The following is a 17,787-nucleotide window of genomic DNA, read 5'->3' on the forward strand; positions in this document are numbered from 1 at the left end:
ATGTCAAACACTTGTTTCTTTTGCAAACATTGTATGCAATTTTATGAATTATTGCAAATCCACATTAAGAAATCAAAGTTCCCAAAAAAGAAAGAAAAAAAAATGCAAATAAATTAAATTACAGTTTGTACGTGTGATGCTCCTACAAATGATACATGAGAAAATAGTCTTTGGAGTCTTTGACTTTCACTAGAGAGCTTAATATGAATATTGCAAGATTTTCCACAGCCTGTCTAAGGAGAAATGTCATTGCTGTATGAGGAGTTTTAATCTGTTCATCTTTTCTATTGAAGAATATATAGTGGGGGGGCTTATAGCAGTACCCTTTCATCTCTAGAATGCTAAGTTACAAAGTAAAATAAATGTAATGGCCTGTGGTTACTTATTCAGCACCATTTCAGGAACGCTTTGAGATAGAGCCAGCCCTGGAAGCAGAGGGTGGAAGGAGTTACAAAATTTAATCATTTCTGAGTTTTGGAGCTCTGGAATATCTGTTATAGAATGTCTTCATGTGTCAGCAGTGCTTTCAGGCTCTTTTCTGTGGGAGATAGGGGAGAAGCGAAGGGTGCTTGTGCAGTGGTGAAGCAATGTCTGACAATTCCTCTTTTCACATAATGCTACGTAAAAATCAGGGTTACTTATTATACAGATTTGCCTTTGTCCTTACCCGCAATTCATGCCTAACTAATTTTCATTTCATGCATTTTTATGCGTACTAAATTTACCTCACAAGATAAGGAAGAGTAATGTTGAACAATGTAGAAAATGGTCTTTATTTGTTTAGAAATCTGAAATGCACAGTTCTTGGGTTGTACAACAGTTGACAGCAGCTCTGCCTTACTGCAGAACACAACGTTTGCTTTTTATTGAATGCCTTCCTTATTTTCAAGTCATTTTACAGAGTAATTTTACCATTTCTAAAGAAGAATTCAGAAATCTCTATGAAGCAGAAGTCATATTCACATGGTTTGTGTTCAAAATACTTTTTCGTTTTTTTTTCCTGGATATGATCTTGTATGCAACAATCAGCAAGATTAATAGGGTGATTAGAGATGCTTCCAGTGTTTTAATTTTGGGTTTCTGGGTTGCATCAGGAGTGTAATTCTGGGAATTATTCACTGCCATTCAGAGAAACAGAAACACTATTGTACAAACCCCGTGCTCAGGCAATAACACAGCTCCATTTCTATTATTATGACAGACTTCGCAGACTAAAATTAAACTGCAAATTACTTGTAACATTGAATCAGTGACTAATAACTAAATAATAAATGTATTTGAGAAGTTATTCGTGAGGAGTTCAGAAGTGACATATGCTGACTAGATTATTCACACTTGATTTTGGTAGACACTTCATTAGAAAGAAATATATTGTTCAAAGCATTTGATTGTTTTGCATCTGGTGTATTTTTCTTATTATTCAAACAGTTCAAATAACAGTCAATGAGGAACATATTTGATGAGGTTTTTCCCTATTCACTGTGAATAAATTAAACACAAGTAAATTTTTCATTTCATAATTGGCCATGGGAATATTTGCTTAGGACTAATATTTCTCTGTCTTGATGAATTTTACGGGCAGCACCAGAGAATTCGATGGCACACCAAACCCACCAAGAAAGCAGGAGCTGTCAGAAGCCAGAATTATTTCCCACAGCGAACATGCACCGAACATGTGCTGTGCAAGTCAATGACACCACACATGGGTTACATGTTGGGTAACTACTCCCACGTGCAGGTAGATGTTAGGTGCCAGGGTAATGCCCTCTGCCTTCCTCACAGCCCCGTAACCTTGTTCCCATCCCCAGGCCGTCTTTGACTGCGTGGTGAATTCCCTGAAGAATGTCCTCAACATCCTCATAGTCTACATGCTCTTCATGTTCATTTTTGCCGTCATCGCTGTGCAGCTCTTCAAAGGCAGATTCTTCTACTGCACTGATGAGTCGAAGGAGCTGGAGAAGGACTGCAGGTATGGCTGGGCAGGGGCTGCAGAAGGAGCCTGAGGTTCCTCTGGCACCAGTAGCTCCGGGCTGTCTCCAAGCTACTACCCAAGCAATTGGGTATCTGCCGAGTGTGGCGAGGCTCCTGTAAGAGCACTGCTTTGGCACATTTACCCTAGAGGTGAATTTTCCCTTTTGTTGTTTTAATATCTTCACCGTTCCTGGCGGTGGTGATCTAGTAAATGATTGCTCAAATGCTGAACAATACAGGGGAGAAAGCTCCTTCTCCCAGCAAGGGCTGGGTGTGAATTCAAGGTAAAGAACGCCTTGGGACGGGTGGCGTGACTCCTCTTTCTACCTGCTGCCTGGATTCTCACAGCTTGTGCAAATTAAGAAAACAGAATGAATAAATAATCAAAAGTGAGTCAGTAGGAAGTTAAAGAACTCCTAATTAGCTAGAAAAAAGGACTGTATTTGAATATCTTAAGAGCCCTATCATGCTTTGTCCTTGGCAGCAGACTGTGGAGGTGTGCTGCTCCCCGCAGCAGGTGTCTTCCTCGCTTGCCTTTTTCCTTGGCACCCAAACTGCATCCTCAGCACTGCCTGGGGCTGCCTGTCCGTCCGTCCATCTCCCCTTGGTGTCCCTGCAGCATGGGGCAGCAGCACGACTGCTCTCACTGCAGCTCTGCCTTGCAACAGAGCAGATGCATTGCAGAAAAGTATGAAATTATAGAAGAACTTAGGGTGGTGAAGAACTCTCCAGATACCAGGTCCAAGCTCCTGTCTCTCAAAGCAGGACCAATTCTGAAGTTAGATACAGCCTTCAAGTAGGAACCAGAGGCCGCTCCCCATCAAACAGCAGAGTTTTCTGTAAGGTCAGACAGCTTGGGGCCAGCATGCCATTAGCTGTCAGCTTTGTCCAGCAAATGAATGTCTTGGTGACATTTATTTAATTTCTAAACGTCAGGCCCAGTTCCTGAGGCTCCCCTAGACTTTGCTTGTGTTCCCTATCTTTGGGCAGTCTGGCCTGGTGGGATGTGCTCGGTACCAGACGGTATTCAAGGTCCCTTCCAACCCAAACCATCTGATGAATCTACAAACCTAGGGGCTGTGCGTGGTCAGACCCTGCTGTACTGGGGTATTCTCCCCATTTGGTCTCCCATTTGGTCTGAAATTCTCCCATTTGGTCTGAATCTCTTGTTCCTAGGGGTCAGTACCTTGACTATGAAAAAAATGAGGTGGAGGCACAGCCCAGGGAATGGAAAAAATACGAGTTCCACTACGACAACGTGCTGTGGGCTCTGCTGACGCTCTTCACCGTCTCCACGGGAGAAGGGTGGCCAACGTGAGTACGTGGGGCTGGCGGGGTCAGATGTCTCGGGTGGGGGTAGCGGCAGCTTTCCATGCTGAGGGACATGTCAAGGGCAGGTGACCTGTGGAATAGGAACAGTTTTATCAGCCAAGCTTTAACTTCCCCTTTTGTCACTCGTGGGTGAGTCAGTGGGCAGCGTTCTGCCTTTTTCTCGGCGCTCCTCTGAGCCTGCACACTGATGCCGAGGAGGCTTTCAGTGCTGACTAGCCTGCTTGCTCCTGTCTTCTGGCCTTGTACACCTTTCTTGAGTGTAAAATTTGTAATGGAAATATAAGAAAATTAAGGGGAAAAGTATTGTGACCTATGCTGAAAGTATACTGGGTATTTGAGCCTCCAGGCTGTTCAGCATATGACTTTATTTTGGCAGACGTTTCTGCTGGGACTGCAGTTCATGGTTGGGGTGTCTACATGGCAGGACTTCCTTGTCCTCCATATTCAGTTATTTAATAAAATAGAGAATAAAACTTAAAGCATCAGCATGTCCTTTCCAAACCCTCGCTGTTCCCTTGGATACTCAGAGATCATCAGTACCTTTCTTTTCCCACCCGTATTTTATTTATATTGACCAGAGCAGAAGCCAGATCTGACGGTATCCTCTCCCCCTCACTTGGATATGTGGATCTGTACGTAGCAGATGGCAATCATTCATCAGAATGGTGAAAACAGAGGTTTCCCTAAAATATCCTCAAGGAAAACTTCTTCCCAGCCACTAAGATGGGAATGAATTTGACCTGAGCATATGTGGGAAAACCCTCCGTGCGAGTGAAGGCCAGCGAGCAACTGTAGGGGTGTCATTGGTGCTTCTCACTGATTCCACTGACATTTCTTCTCTCTCTGCGCTTGCTTGCAGTGTATTGAAGCATTCAGTGGATGCTACCTACGAGGAACAGGGTCCCAGCCCTGGCTACCGAATGGAAATGTCTATCTTTTACGTGGTGTATTTTGTTGTCTTCCCTTTTTTCTTTGTGAACATCTTTGTGGCGTTAATCATCATCACCTTCCAAGAGCAAGGAGATAAAGTGATGTCAGAATGCAGCCTAGAGAAAAACGAGGTACCCACGTCTTATGAATTCAGCCACTGTGGGTGTTAGCACCTGGGGGTCCAGAGCACCTTGATACCAAGGGGAGTTCACTCCTCATCCCTCCTGCAGCAGAAAGGGCTTCAGAACGTGTGGTGTGATGTGCTGAATGTAAGGCCTAGAGAATAGGCGCCAAGGCTCTTGGAGATTTTCATATTTTGCATTAAAACAAAACCAGGGCAAGCCCCCAGCTGCTGCACTTGAGCTAAGCAGTGCCCATATCCCTCTGGATCACACCACTACTTCCAAGCGGAGATAGCGTTGCGTGTTAGCTCGAGCATGCATCTGCAAAAGGAGGCAGAAGTGCTTGGTGAGAGAGGGGCTGCTCGTCAGAAATCGAAGTGAAATGCAGTTGCTGCTGCTCCCCAGTGGAAAGCTGCTCTCACCAGGCTTTTTTTTGCCTGGCTGAGGCAGCATCCTCCTGCCAGCAGCCAAAAGGAGATTCCTTGGGAAGAGCATAAGAACAGGGCAAGTACGCACAATGCTTTCATTTAACACCGTAGCAAATGCAACCATTTTCAGCTTAGGAACATCCTGAATTGGACGTGGTATCTCTGTAGTTAGCAGCATCTGTCTGTCGTTCTTCCACAGACATATCCAGTTTCCTCAAGAACCCAGGCAAAATTTTAGCATTTGCAAAATCCTTTGTTTGGGGTCACTGGGCTTCAACTACCTGTTGTGCAGAAAAAATCTCGTTCATTTTGAAACTGGAGCTTGATTTTTGATTAAGAGTTGACTTTTAATCAGTTACTGAGTGTTTCAATTGTTTGTCTGTTTGAACAAAAAGTCCAAAATAAAGTAGAGTATTTTGAGATGATTTACCCACATTTTTTTGAACTGGGCAGAAAGTATTCTTCTTGAGATTTGCAGTATGATAAAATGTGAGATTTTGAATTTTTATCTCAATCCAAGATGAGAAAATGTTCCAGAATCAAAACTTGTTGTGGGTAAAAATAAATTTTAAAGCACTTCTCTACTTATAAAAATGTGAACAGAAATTGCCAACTAAGGGTGTCTTTGAGAGTACAGCCAGTAATACTTGTTGGGTAATTTATTGGTTGAGTTCAGTTCACGTTTCATAGAAGTTATTAGGTGGAGAGGTTTTGTTGTGTGTGAGGACGCACTTGAGCTTCACAATACTTTAGTTTTTAGCACAGATAGCATCTTCACCAATCCTCTGGTTTCTGAATTCTGTGTCAGAAGGAACTGGCAGAGTGTTTTCTTAAGCAAGCCCATGAATTTAAAGCTTATTTCCTTAAGCAGGAGGGGATTGGTACCCACTGGGCGATGAACAGGGTTGCAGGAGGCTACAGGAGCGCTGCGGGGTTTGGGATTCCCGTGAGTGTCCAGGATTGATCACAGTTTGGGGCTGGTGTGCTCCATTTCACAGTAGTATTCAGTACTTGAATTGAGTGTCGGAAAGGCTTAGAAACGCCATCCTCTGCTACATCCTTCCCTCCCAGAAATATCCTGACTGATGGAGACTGTCAGCCCTTTTTTGTATTCTTTTCATCCCATTTCTGTTTTGTAGAGGGCCTGCATAGACTTCGCTATAAGTGCCAAGCCACTGACCCGCTACATGCCTCAGAACAAGCAATCTTTTCAGTACAAGATGTGGAAATTTGTGGTGTCCCCTCCCTTTGAGTACTTTATCATGGTCATGATTGCACTCAATACTATTGTTCTCATGATGAAGGTTAGTGGGCTGTTACTGAATCTTTGCAATTTTGGGCTAGAAAATATGGTGTTTGCTGTGGAGGTTTTGTGCTCTCGGCTGGGGGGTTCGGCAGGAACATCGCCACTTCTGATCTCCTTCATGTTGGTTTTAGAGGCCATGGGGAATTTCCTCTGTCCCCAGAGGGAGGTGGTTTGGTTGTGATAAGACACTGTGAGTGAGAATTGGGCTCAGCCCATGCTTCCTGCACAGAGCAGGTTCACTCCCTGGGGGTGCTCTAAATCCGGCCGTGCCAGGGAGATTGCTCAAATTTGTGCCAGGCTTCGGGGACAAGATCCACAGTCCCTAGAAGGACGAGATGCGGGTGTCTGATTATTGTGGATAATCTCTCCTCCTAACCCTTGAGTATTTCACAACCAAGTGGTCACCATCTTCGTAGGGTCTGCTGAAATTAAATACAGTTGTGCACATTTGGAAAATGCCCTTCCTTCCCGCTGGTCCATGACGTGCTTGCATGGAGATGTACACAGCAGCAGGGCCCCAATCCCGGGGGTAGCCCCAGCTCTAGGCAATGCTCTGATTCTGTCGTGGCATGCATACCCATGTTCCTACCCAAAGTCTTGCTTAAAGCAAGACACTAGAATGGGCAGAGGTCTTGCAGTCAGGTGAGACAGACAGGAAGGTTTTACTCTGCCATCATAAGGGATCTTTCAGTAACATCCTTTCTTCCATCCTGGTTTAGTTCTATGATGCTCCAGAAGCGTATGAAGAAATGTTGAAATGCCTGAATATTGTGTTTACGTCCATGTTTTCAATGGAATGTGTGCTGAAGATCATTGCCTTTGGTGTGCTGGTATGTGCCTTCCTCGTTTATTTTCAACTGTTTCTACGTGAAATGCTTCTATTTCATGATGCACATTTAAAAACAAGCAAACATAAAAAACTGTCTTGCAAAGAGATAATAACCCCTGGACCCCTCTATCCCCTTTGTGTTCTCATTTGGCAGAATTATTTCCGAGATGCCTGGAATGTCTTTGATTTTGTAACAGTGTTGGGAAGTATTACTGATATTTTAGTAACAGAGATTGCGGTAAGTACAGTTTGCTCAATTTGCTTCATTTACCAACAAAGCTGTACCCTGTCGAGACATTGCACCTTTTCCCCACCAGCCCTAGAGCTGCCTCAGGGACCCATGGTGTGACAGGGTCCCTGGGTGACCTGGCAGCCTGCTTCCATCAGCTCTGCTCTTTCCACAGCGATGAGCACTGCTGGCTGCCCCTAAGCCTTTCGTGCCAAAAGCTCTGATGAGAACAACAGTGCTGGTGACTCTGCCAGGAGGCAGGCTCTATTTCTCGTTCAGGAAAAGGCTCTGACCCCGAGCCATTTTTTGCTTATTAATGGAAAAATCCTGTTGAATGTAAGAGAGGGACAATATCAAAAGGAATCTAATGAAGACTGCTGGCTTGTAGGGCCACACAGGTGCCCTTCGCAGGGCACACATGCACACCAGCATCTCGTCTGTCACTCCCAGCCCATCTTGATTATGGGACAGGGCAAAGGTGATAAGAGAATGGGAACATAAAAGCAACCAGAAACTCACCAGCCTGTGCAGTCTGCACTGGGGGAACACAGTTTCTGTTCTGTCCACAAAAGTTTTGCAGGGCAATTATTAATTAAATAAAAACAGAACATAACTATACCACAGGATTCATTGGCCACCCTTCCCATGTCTGCTCTCTCCCTGCTAATGATTCCTGGAGATTACATTAAGTGCACAAATGTACCATTAAATTCTAGAGGATTTTTCCATAAGGGCAGCAAATGACTCGAGCCTGAAATTATCCAATTTTAAAATGTGCTCCTTTCCTTTCCCAATGCATGTTTTAGCTGATGATGCTGTATCTGTATGTAATGGATTTGAACTTTACCATAATTTTTTCTTCTCAGTCCTCAGGATTTGCTTATAGACCTGTTTTATGTGTGCTAAGCACTGTGTTTCCCAGACTTCTTTACAGGACATTCAGCTGGTGCTGAAGACCATATTGCAGCTGCTAACAAAATACATTATTATCTAACCTCCTTGGTACAAAAAAATACAGAAAAAGCCAACTTTTACTCCTCATGCAAATGGTGTTTAACAGTTGATGAATCTTGCAGACTTTACATTGCCTTTTGCTCTTAGTGCACAGCCTACAGCCAGGGTAGAGTCACTCAGCTCAAGCACAAGGTCTGGCTACCACCTCCGTGTGCATCAGGAGATTTGTTGTGCTGTGGCAGGTACTGGATGCTTGCCTCCATTCCGTCTGCCTTGGGACATGATTTCTTGCCAGGTTTAGGCACTCAAACCTTTGCCTTGGTTTGAAAATCTGTGGAAATGTTTGCAAGTCAGCCACAAACACACTGACACTTCTTTTCAAACCGTCCTTCTGCCAGTGTTACCAGCACAGTGAACTTGCAGTCGTTACGGGAGCCTGTGGTCTCCAGGTCTGGTAAATGCTCCTTCAGGAAGAGAGGGTAAGAGTTAGTGCATAGTTAGAGGCTCTTACCTTCTCCTGGTCTTTGAACTGAGGCTAAACATGCTCCCAGAGACCCACCTGGGGGTCACTGGTGCAGCAGCCCTGATGGTGCAGGAGCAGCTGCATCAACCTCTGCTCTGCACTGGTTCCTCTGGCGTCCAGTATCAGATAGTGCAGCAGTCCAGGGATGCCTTTGGAGAGCAGCATGAATTCTTTCTAAAACAGGCAGCAAGATCCATTAGAGCTAAGCTCCCAAGTATCTATACACTGTTTTTTTATCCTTCCAGATAATAATTGAGAATCTTTTGGTTTGACTAACTAGATCCATCAAGCCAAACCTCAGGGAGGACTGCCTGCTGGAGTTCAGCCTGCTCTGGTAGTGCATCCGGCACAAAGTTGCTCACAGACATCTCTTTCATATCAAACCCATGTGTTGCCATTGCCACTCCAGCTCCTTACCTCTTGGTTCTCTCTCTCAATCCACAGACCAATTTGAGCTGCATTTTCACTAAATCTTCCCTTTCTGCAGCATTTCCGCACAGCCACCATGTCTCCTGCCCACGTGCTTTCCCCTGCAGAGTGCCTAGAGGTCTCCCCTGCCTACTTGCTAGAGCTGTTTTTCAAAACTTCTTTCATATGGCACTTCTCCGATCTCCCTCCAGCCTGTGCCTGCTTGCAGCAGCATACTCACGCTGGATGGCTTTTGCAGCCACTGGTGTATTATTTTTAAGCTGCCTGCATCCATCTCTGAGCCTCCAGATGGGGCGATGGGCTGAGAGTTCAAGTACATCGTGCGCATCGTGCCGAAGAGGCGTTAGGAAGTAGCTTACTTGGCTTAAAGGTGATGCATTGACTCACTGCTTCACTACTCAAGGGAGAATTTGCAGCAGTGCCCTGAAGACTGCGTTTATACCACAACTGTTAACAGCAGCAAATAATTGCAGCTTGCAGGCTCTCTATCACAGAGCATTTGCTTCATCCAGAGCCTCGTGGTGCAGGTCGTCTTGTAGCAGGCTCTCCACTGCCAGTGCAACCCCCTGTCCCCTCTGAGGCCTGAGGACACTTTATGGCACCTTGTGTGGAAGATGAGCAGAAGGGTGCCACGCTGCTCTGGTCCCGTTTTGTTGGGTCCACAGGGGGTGGCAGGGTGCGCTGTCCTGACCCATGGCACATCAGGGGAGCCCAAGGGGTCCCAGAGCTGCCTGGGAAACACCAGCACTGTTTTGCTGTCTGGGAAGTGACGTGATAGATTTACATTTTCAACCACCTTTGTAATCATAGAATCATAGAATATCCCGAGTTGGAAGGGACCCATAAGGATCATCAAGTCCAACTCCTGGCACCGCACAGGTCTGCCCAAAAGTTTAGACCGTGTGACTAAGTGCACAGTCCAATCTCTTCTTAAATTCAGACAGTCTTGGTGCAGTGACTACTTCACTGGGGAGCCTGTTCCAGTGTGCAACCACCCTTTCGATGAAGAACCTCTTCCTGATGTCCAGCCTAAACTTCCCCTGCCTCAGCTTAACACCATTCCCGTGGGCCCTGTCACTGGTGATAATGGAGAATAGGTCACCTGCCCCTCCACTCCCCCTCGTGAGGAAGTTGTAGACTGCGATGAGGTCCCCCCTCAGCCTCCTCTTCTCCAGGCTGAACAAGCCAAGTGATGTTATTTTATGTTATTTTAAACCTGCTATTTTAAATCAGGGCTGTGCCTAAGTCACTTTAACACTTCTGCAATTTAGAACCAATTACAAATAAAAGTGCTGAAGCTGTCTACAGGCAGCCCAGGCCGTGCAGAGCACCAGGGCTGAGGCGAGGACCAGTGGGCAGGCATTTTTTTGTTTGCAGGCATCATGCCTTGTCTTTACCTATGCGTCTACTGACTCTGCCCAACTGCTTTTTGCCCTTCACATTCCAGGTAGAGGAGAAAAGTAACTGAGGGTGTACATTTGCTCTGCACCAAATGCCATAGCCATGCTTAGCCTGGCTCTGGGCTCGGTGCACAAGCAGGGGAGCAGCAGCTCTCTGCATTGTGTGACAGAGCTGGGAGTAACCAAAGAGGAGATCAGGTCTTTGCCCCTTGTGACCCAGAGCTGTGTCCCCAGTGCAGGATGCCCTCTTCTCTCTTTCCCTTCCTCTGCTCCAAGCTGCCCACAGCTGCTGGGCAGCCATGCAGGCACCTGGGGGCAGTTGGCCCAGCCCCGTGTGTTCAGCCCCCTCGTTGCCCATTTATACAGGAAGGTTTCTCAGGCGGAGAGAAGCCCAGGTGATAGCCACAATGTTGATGGCATTTGTGGATACCCATCCAAAATAAACTGTGAAGCCCTCCTGCTGCTTGTGGTGATGGGATGCATCACAGAATGGTTTGGGTTGGAAGAGGCCTTTAAAGATCACATAGTCCAACACCCCTTCCATGGGCAGGGATGTATTTTGCTTGATTTTGAGGTCAGGCTAGCAAATAGTTGCAGGAGCACTGTTTTTCTGCATGACTAACTTATGGTTTTCCAACTGTGAGTGTCCTCCAAGGTAACTGAGTCTGCTCACCTGGGCGGTCTCATCTTGAGAGTTTCGGCTTCCACCAGCCTTGCTGCATCGGTACTTTGAACCACTGAAAAGTAAAGATAAAAGGAAAAGAAATGTGTTGATTAATTGCTTTATTTTAATTTGGTAGTCATGTCATATGTAATTTACTTTGTGAATGCGGTGGAATATACATATTTTTTTATTTCCTTAGGCAAAAAACATGCATGTCAGTTTTTTTACCCTCTTGGTAATTGGAGTAAAATAGTAAAACAGGTGGCACGAAGGAGAAGCTGTCCTTGCTCCTCCAGCCGGCCTCAGGAGGCTGAATGGGTGTATGGCAAACTGACATCTATTTCTGTGCCTGGAAATACAAAAAAAAAAAACATCCTGAGAAGTGTTTGTGAATTGTCTCCCAATTTGCATTACAAAAAGAAATGCAAATAACAACTGCACTGTCTGTGTTACCTTTAGGATCTCAGAACCTGTTTTGGTTTGAAGCATTCTTTAATTTATATAATTATCATAAAAATAACACCCCCAAAAGCCCAACAGTTCTTTTCCAGTGAAATTTTCAGAGTTTCCTTTTTTGCTTGTCCTGATTACTCATTTTCTCTTTTGTTTCCTGTTTTGTTCTTTATTTTCCTTATCTACCTGCTGAATCACGCCATCCAATCAACATACAATGCGAAAACCATGTCTCCGTCTGTATGTTGTGCACCTGCTGCTCAAAAAAATAAATTTGTAAATAATCTTGCAAATATCCATCCATGAAAACATCACATATAGGACACGGTTGGTTTCATTGAATTTAAACAATTATTTAAATTCTCTGCTTTTATTTTCTCTCGTTTTTCTTTAATTTAATTTGTTTTGATGAGATTTCCGATTGCACTGGTGAAAAAGCCTCACTGCAGCGTGCCTCAAAACTGGCTTCTGTTCTGCATCTTCTTCCCCTTGGCTAATTGGTGACGTGAGGCAAATGCAGTTACCAATAGCCTGTTCTCCGCTGTTTGTTACACCCGACACTGATAAAGGGGAGACTGACACTTGCTTTATTTTCGTGGAAAATTGAATAAGAAGGAAGGATGCTTCTGGATGACCTGGATGGGAAACCCTTCCTTTTGTAAGTGGTGGCACCAAATTCAGTTCTCAGAAACTGGTTTTGTTTTCCTTTTACGATAAGATGTGTTGAGCTTTCTGGAGAGGGAAGCGGAACATTTAGGAGGACTGCCTTTGTATTTCAAGACCATGGTTCTTGTAAGGCAAAAAAAAAAAAAAGAAAAAAGAAAAAAGAAAACATTAAAGCCATTACAGACTTGCTTCCCTCAAATCAAAAGAGAAGTCATAGGAAAGCTTCTTTTTATTCAACTTTGAAAACTCTGGCATACCAAGATATGTGGAAGTATTTTGCCACCATAATGGACACAGAGTCCCTGGATGCAAAAGCAAATACCTCAAGTAAAATGCAGAAACCACACTATGAATAGGGCTGAGAACTGGGAACCAGATCCCAATGTGAATTTGAATGCCTAATTCCAAAGGTGTCTTTGGAAACACTGGTCTTTGAAAATCAAAAATTAAGCAAAAAAGGATGAATAAGGAAAAATGTAATCAAAAAAGATTCCATTCTAAATTGTCCTAGCTATGATTAATAGTAACACGAATGAGACCATGAGCTTATCAAAAAACGCTCGGTCACCTGACCAAAGCTCTTGGATCTATTCTAACTTAACATCTGGACTTTCTCTTGCACAGTTGCTGTTCAGAAACAAATCAATGTGGGGCTTTGTGACAGCCTGCAGATAACCTCCATGCTTGCCTAACAGCGGGTCCAGGAGGAAACTCTCTGCTAGGAAACAACAAAGAAGGAAATGAGGATGTGTAAGTTAGAGGTTTGCTCCATGCGATCAGAGCAGTGAGCCCTCTGTGGGTGCAGTGGCTGGAACCACAGCGGTGTGTGGGAGCTGGGGGACCTCTGGGTAATTCATCTTTGGGCACCTTGGGTCCAGAAAGCACAGAGAAGTGCTCTGGCATCAGCTGCTCATGTGAATAGTGGAAAAATGAGCTTATCTTCCTTTGCCCAAATTTTGGCCTCGTTGCTGTTAAAGTGTTGCAAGTTTAAATGTTCATCCTGTGATTGTTAGGGTTGTGGTCTCTGTGGCCATATGCCCAGGTCCAAGGCTCCTTCCATCGCTTGGTGTCCAAGACCCATGAGTTAGATCTTGGGGGCACCGGGCTGCCTTCCTCCTGCTGCTGCTGACGATGGGAGCCAGCAGTGACTGCAGCAGAATTACTGAAGTTAAAAGTTGATGTGGAATGGGGAGAAATCTCAGCGTTACGCATTTATGAAACTACCTTTCCAGTCTTTCTGGCTGTGGATGAAAGGATGTGATACAGCTGTAATGGTAGAGTCGCAGGCAGGCGTGGCAAAAATATTCAGCCTCTGAAAATCAGGAAGGGATTTCCCCAGGCTTCAAAGGAAGCCAGGACGAAGCTTGCGTAGCAAGATTCAGTGGCTCTTCTGCGGTACTGGCAGTGTCACAGATGTTTAAATTGGACTACTCATCAAAGGTAGTTCATGTGCTTAAATACCTTTTCCTCAGTGGTAGTTCCTTAGCAGCATAGGTTAATTCTTGCCAGAAGAACGGCCAAAGCGCCCTTGAGCGCTCCTGTTCTTGGCTTGGTTGGACCCCTCTTCTTATGCCTCTACAGCATCTTTGCAACTTTGGGCATGCTGAAGACAGAAATCTGACATTCCAAGATGTCGGGTTGTTTTGTGTTTTGCAACTGGGCACCCATGAGAGGTAAGGGTGAGCAGCCCAGCTTCTGCTGGGGTTATTGTTTTGTGGTGGTGTTGGGTAACCTCCTTCGCTGAATCCTCCAGAGCACATCCAGCTGTGCCAGGGAAAGCTCATATGCTCATTTCAGGTTTTAAAGTCCAAAACACTAAATCCATTGAGTCTTGGTGCTTTGCTGCTGGCATGCAGAGCAGAGCTCATTCTGCATCCCTGTGGTCAGTGGGCACAGCTCCTGTGCTGTGGAGGAAAACACTTTGCTGTTGTAGATGCAGGAGGAGTAGATCTGGGTAATGGTTGTATGCCCTATCCATCATGGATTTTCTGCTTTTTTTCTATGAAAAATGTCCTGAGAAAGGGTAAAGAGCGGGCTGTCCATGGCTGGACAGCAGGCAAGGCCAGTTCTGTTTCTGTGATGTCTCTTCTCCCCCTTCCCTCCTCCCCTCCTGCTTCCACTGAGCTCTGGGGATGCATTGCATGGAACCCCATGGGGTCTGTGGGCAGCTGGGTGCCCTCAGCACCAGACTCCAGCCACCTCCTCTTACAGGGAAATAGTGACGAGGCAGAGAGAAACGCCTTTCAAACAGTTTGCCAGTCCTCAGGTGGATCACAAAACCATAAAGCAACCGTGCCTCTTGTGAGCACCTGGCAGCCTTTTCAGCATCTGTGCAACAGAAAAGCAAACAAAACACTGGAAACAAAGACCCTGATGATCCAGAAGATGACTGTGTGCATGTCACATATTACAGGGGTAGCTAGAAGGAAGGAGAATCAATGCAAAACTCTGCTATACACGAGAAATATCGCAACGTGGAGTTTCCCCTTTAACTGCATGCAATGCTGATACCTGCCTGGAGAGCTGCGTGGCCAAAGGAGGGGTTTTCTACGCAGTGTGCCGAGGGTTCCGCACGCCCAGCGCTCCCACCCATCACAAGCGTGTGTAATTTTGCCTCACGACGAACGGCGCAGAGAACAGTCCTCTGCGGGCGCTGTGCACGTGGGTGATGCTGGATTTTCCTGGGTTGCGAGGGATTCTTCACAGAGCTGGGGCTTCTGCTGCCCTTTAGGAAGTGGCAGTGGATAAGCCAAAAAAGGAGGGGTTGGGACTGAGAGGGAAAACAAACAAACAAACAAAAAAACTATTTGCCCATCCAAATCGCAGGGAGTGGAAATTTGCAGACAAGCACAGTTTTGAAGCCCCCACTCGTCCCGCACGCACACCGCTATCCTGTAGAAAGCCCCAGTTGGCGCAGGGTCAGCTGGTGTGAAGTGTGACTTTGCAGCCAGCACAGACCAAATCAGACATGGAGCATCGTGCTAAATGTGATGATGAGATTGTAGCAAAGTCCGAGTAAGAGGAAGGTTTTGCTGCTAAGCTGTATTAATGTGGAAGAGGGAGGTAAGGCAGGCTCACACACAGAGAACTGGATGCTGCGGATGCTGCAGATGCTGCCTGTGTGCATGCTCCTTGGAGGAGCCTTAGGCAAGGGGAAGATGTGGCTCGAGCGATGCTATAAAGGTAATAATTTGCCTGACTTGCAGTAGTGCAATGAACAGGGTCACGTAAAACCTGATCCAGCTCCTGCAGGGATATTCCCGTGATTACAATGGGCTCTGAGTTAAACCTTTGCCCTGGGCTGGATGCAGCCCTGCTGCTCGCCGGGAGGATCCAGAGCAGGCACCCGGTGGCTCCCCAGCTCTCCAGCCGTGCTCAGGCTCTGTCCCCTGGCTCTTGTACAGCCCTTACCTGCTAAGGTGAGTTCAGCCAGTGAAGGGAAGGTAACCAATGCGAAAAATAAAACAGAACTGATGTTAAGAGACAGGTGTTGGATTTTTAGCGCTGACCTTGACCAACCCAGGGGAATCCTTGCTTGTGTTTTGCCTGCCAGAGCTGCTTTTTGTTGCTGACTTGAATGGGTTCCGTGTTGTCTGCTCTTTCATGGAACATACCTATGCTTTTCTCTTTTCTCTTTATTTGAGGATTGAGTCTGATATACGGTCTGTGCCTAACTCTGAGCTGCTTGCGTTTTTAACATGAGAGAAACCAAGTGCATGCCTGAGACTGATTTCTTGAACTCTTTGATGGGATTGGTGGAATGCGATGCTAATGGCCCAAAAACTGAGCTGGCATTTAAAGGAATGAATAGATCCAACAAGCCCCCCAAATTCAGCACGAGCTCTGTAGCCAAATGAGCAAGAAATGTGGGTCACGTTTATATGACTGGGTGTCTTCTGGTAAAATGATAATACAAGAGAAAGACTGTTTCTGCTCATCTTTACCAACACGAGCTCCTTACGACTGTATTTTCCCCTCCACTGCTTGACAGTTTGAAGCGGGCCGTTTTCTCTCTTTAGCTAACTCAGTCAAACAAGTGGCTGTGACCAGAGAGTCACAAATAAGTGAATTGGAATAGGTACAGAACGGGGGGATATTTTTCATCTCCTTAAAACAGGAGGGCAAGAGGGATCTGGCTTTTGCATGTTTTGTTTTGGAAAGAACCCTCTCTAGATTAGCTCAATGGGGCAAGCAACCTCTTTTCCATAAAGGAAGGAAAAAAAACAGGGTGTGGGGTGGGGAGAATCACACAAAACAAATGGAAATCAGAACCTGTCTCCAGCAGTTATTTGATCCACCTGTGAAAGCATATTTAGTAATAATGAAAAAAATCAGCAGGTTCCTAAGGCATCCACCTGCTGAACACTTGACCTCCCCCACCGATTTGCTACCAGTGATCCATCTCCCAAAGTCTTGCTGGTGCCATTTCTCCTTGACAAGCCTGTCCAGTCACAACTTGTATACAAATACTTAAAATCTGCAGGTTAGAAAACATCCTTATTTTATCAAGGATGTTTTAATCTTCCCTGGACAATGCCTTCCTTTGTTATAGCAGAGGCTACATATCCAGACTGTTACAACCGTCTTGGCTTAAGTTCAATTCATTGCAGAAAGCAAGCTGACCAAGACTTCAAAACAACCTCGTTCTTTATAAAAATGATAACATGGCACCATTACCTCTCCCTGAGTCTTTAGGGGAGAAAATCTGCCTTACTCAAAGCAAACAAGACCTCCATGGACAGCGTGGAAGGGCCATTTCCTTTTCTATCATTGACCCAGGAGTAGAGGGGAGGGCTCTTGTGGAGAGGGATTTTCTCATACTTGCTGCATGTGGAGTGATCTGCACTGACGAATGTTTCTTTTGGAAGGTTTTCTGGTGGCCGATTTGCTGCTTAGATCGTGAAGCTGGTAATTTTAATTTCTTTTTTGCGGGCTGTGGTTTCTCATCGCGTTAATTTCTGAAGGACACAAAACCTTTACTTTCCGCAGGACAACTTCATCAACCTCAGCTTCCTGCGGCTCTTCAGGGCAGCCAGACTTATCAAGCTCCTCCGCCAGGGTTACACTATCCGCATCTTGCTCTGGACATTTGTGCAGTCCTTTAAGGTGAGAGTTGGGCCGTGGGGAGACAGGGAAGGGACGTGGGGAAACGCTTTGCACTTCTGCAGCATCAAAGAGCTTCCCCTTGCCAAAGGAATGGCCACACTGCAGCTCCACCATGCAATTGCAGTAATGCTTGTTTTGCGCCAACATCAGCTGATTTGCACTGAGCAGCCCCTGAACGCTGCAGGTGCTGAGCTTTTTGGAGTATGAGTCTGAAAGCACCCAGAACAAGTTCATAACACTCAGGTTGCCCTTGAAACCGTCACAAAATCCTTAGGGCAAAGTCTCAGGATTCAGGTATTAGCAAAAAGAGAGGACAGTCTGACTACTGAGGGCCTTCATGCCTTCTGTTTGCCTGCAGCAAGTGCAAGGTTTAGGTTTAAAACTTACCTCACTTTTCTGCAGGTTAAGAGACAGAGTCAATTAGTAAAAGCATGGTGACGTGTTA

General features: G+C 45.6%; 1 protein-coding gene across 17 annotated transcripts in view; it reads left to right on the forward strand.

The window, feature by feature from the left end:
• Window positions 1-17,787, forward strand: part of LOC121057530 (voltage-dependent N-type calcium channel subunit alpha-1B-like) — a 284,260-nt gene that overhangs the window by 229,554 nt on the left and 36,919 nt on the right. For 14 of the 17 annotated variants that reach the window (XM_040531855.1, XM_040531860.1, XM_040531857.1 and 11 more), the window contains 8 exons: window positions 1,809-1,969; window positions 3,148-3,285; window positions 4,163-4,364; window positions 5,923-6,087; window positions 6,809-6,919; window positions 7,073-7,156; window positions 11,892-11,897; window positions 17,226-17,342. In XM_040531855.1, the coding sequence (XP_040387789.1) occupies window positions 1,809-1,969; window positions 3,148-3,285; window positions 4,163-4,364; window positions 5,923-6,087; window positions 6,809-6,919; window positions 7,073-7,156; window positions 11,892-11,897; window positions 17,226-17,342 (984 nt within the window). The remainder of the gene's footprint in view (window positions 1-1,808; window positions 1,970-3,147; window positions 3,286-4,162; window positions 4,365-5,922; window positions 6,088-6,808; window positions 6,920-7,072; window positions 7,157-11,891; window positions 11,898-17,225; window positions 17,343-17,787) is intronic. The other 3 variants (XM_040531856.1, XM_040531858.1, XM_040531872.1) reach the window with 1 other exon arrangement.

The sequence above is a fragment of the Cygnus olor genome, chromosome 19 (assembly GCF_009769625.2).
Source record: "Cygnus olor isolate bCygOlo1 chromosome 19, bCygOlo1.pri.v2, whole genome shotgun sequence".
Classification (NCBI taxonomy): Eukaryota; Metazoa; Chordata; class Aves; order Anseriformes; family Anatidae; genus Cygnus; species Cygnus olor.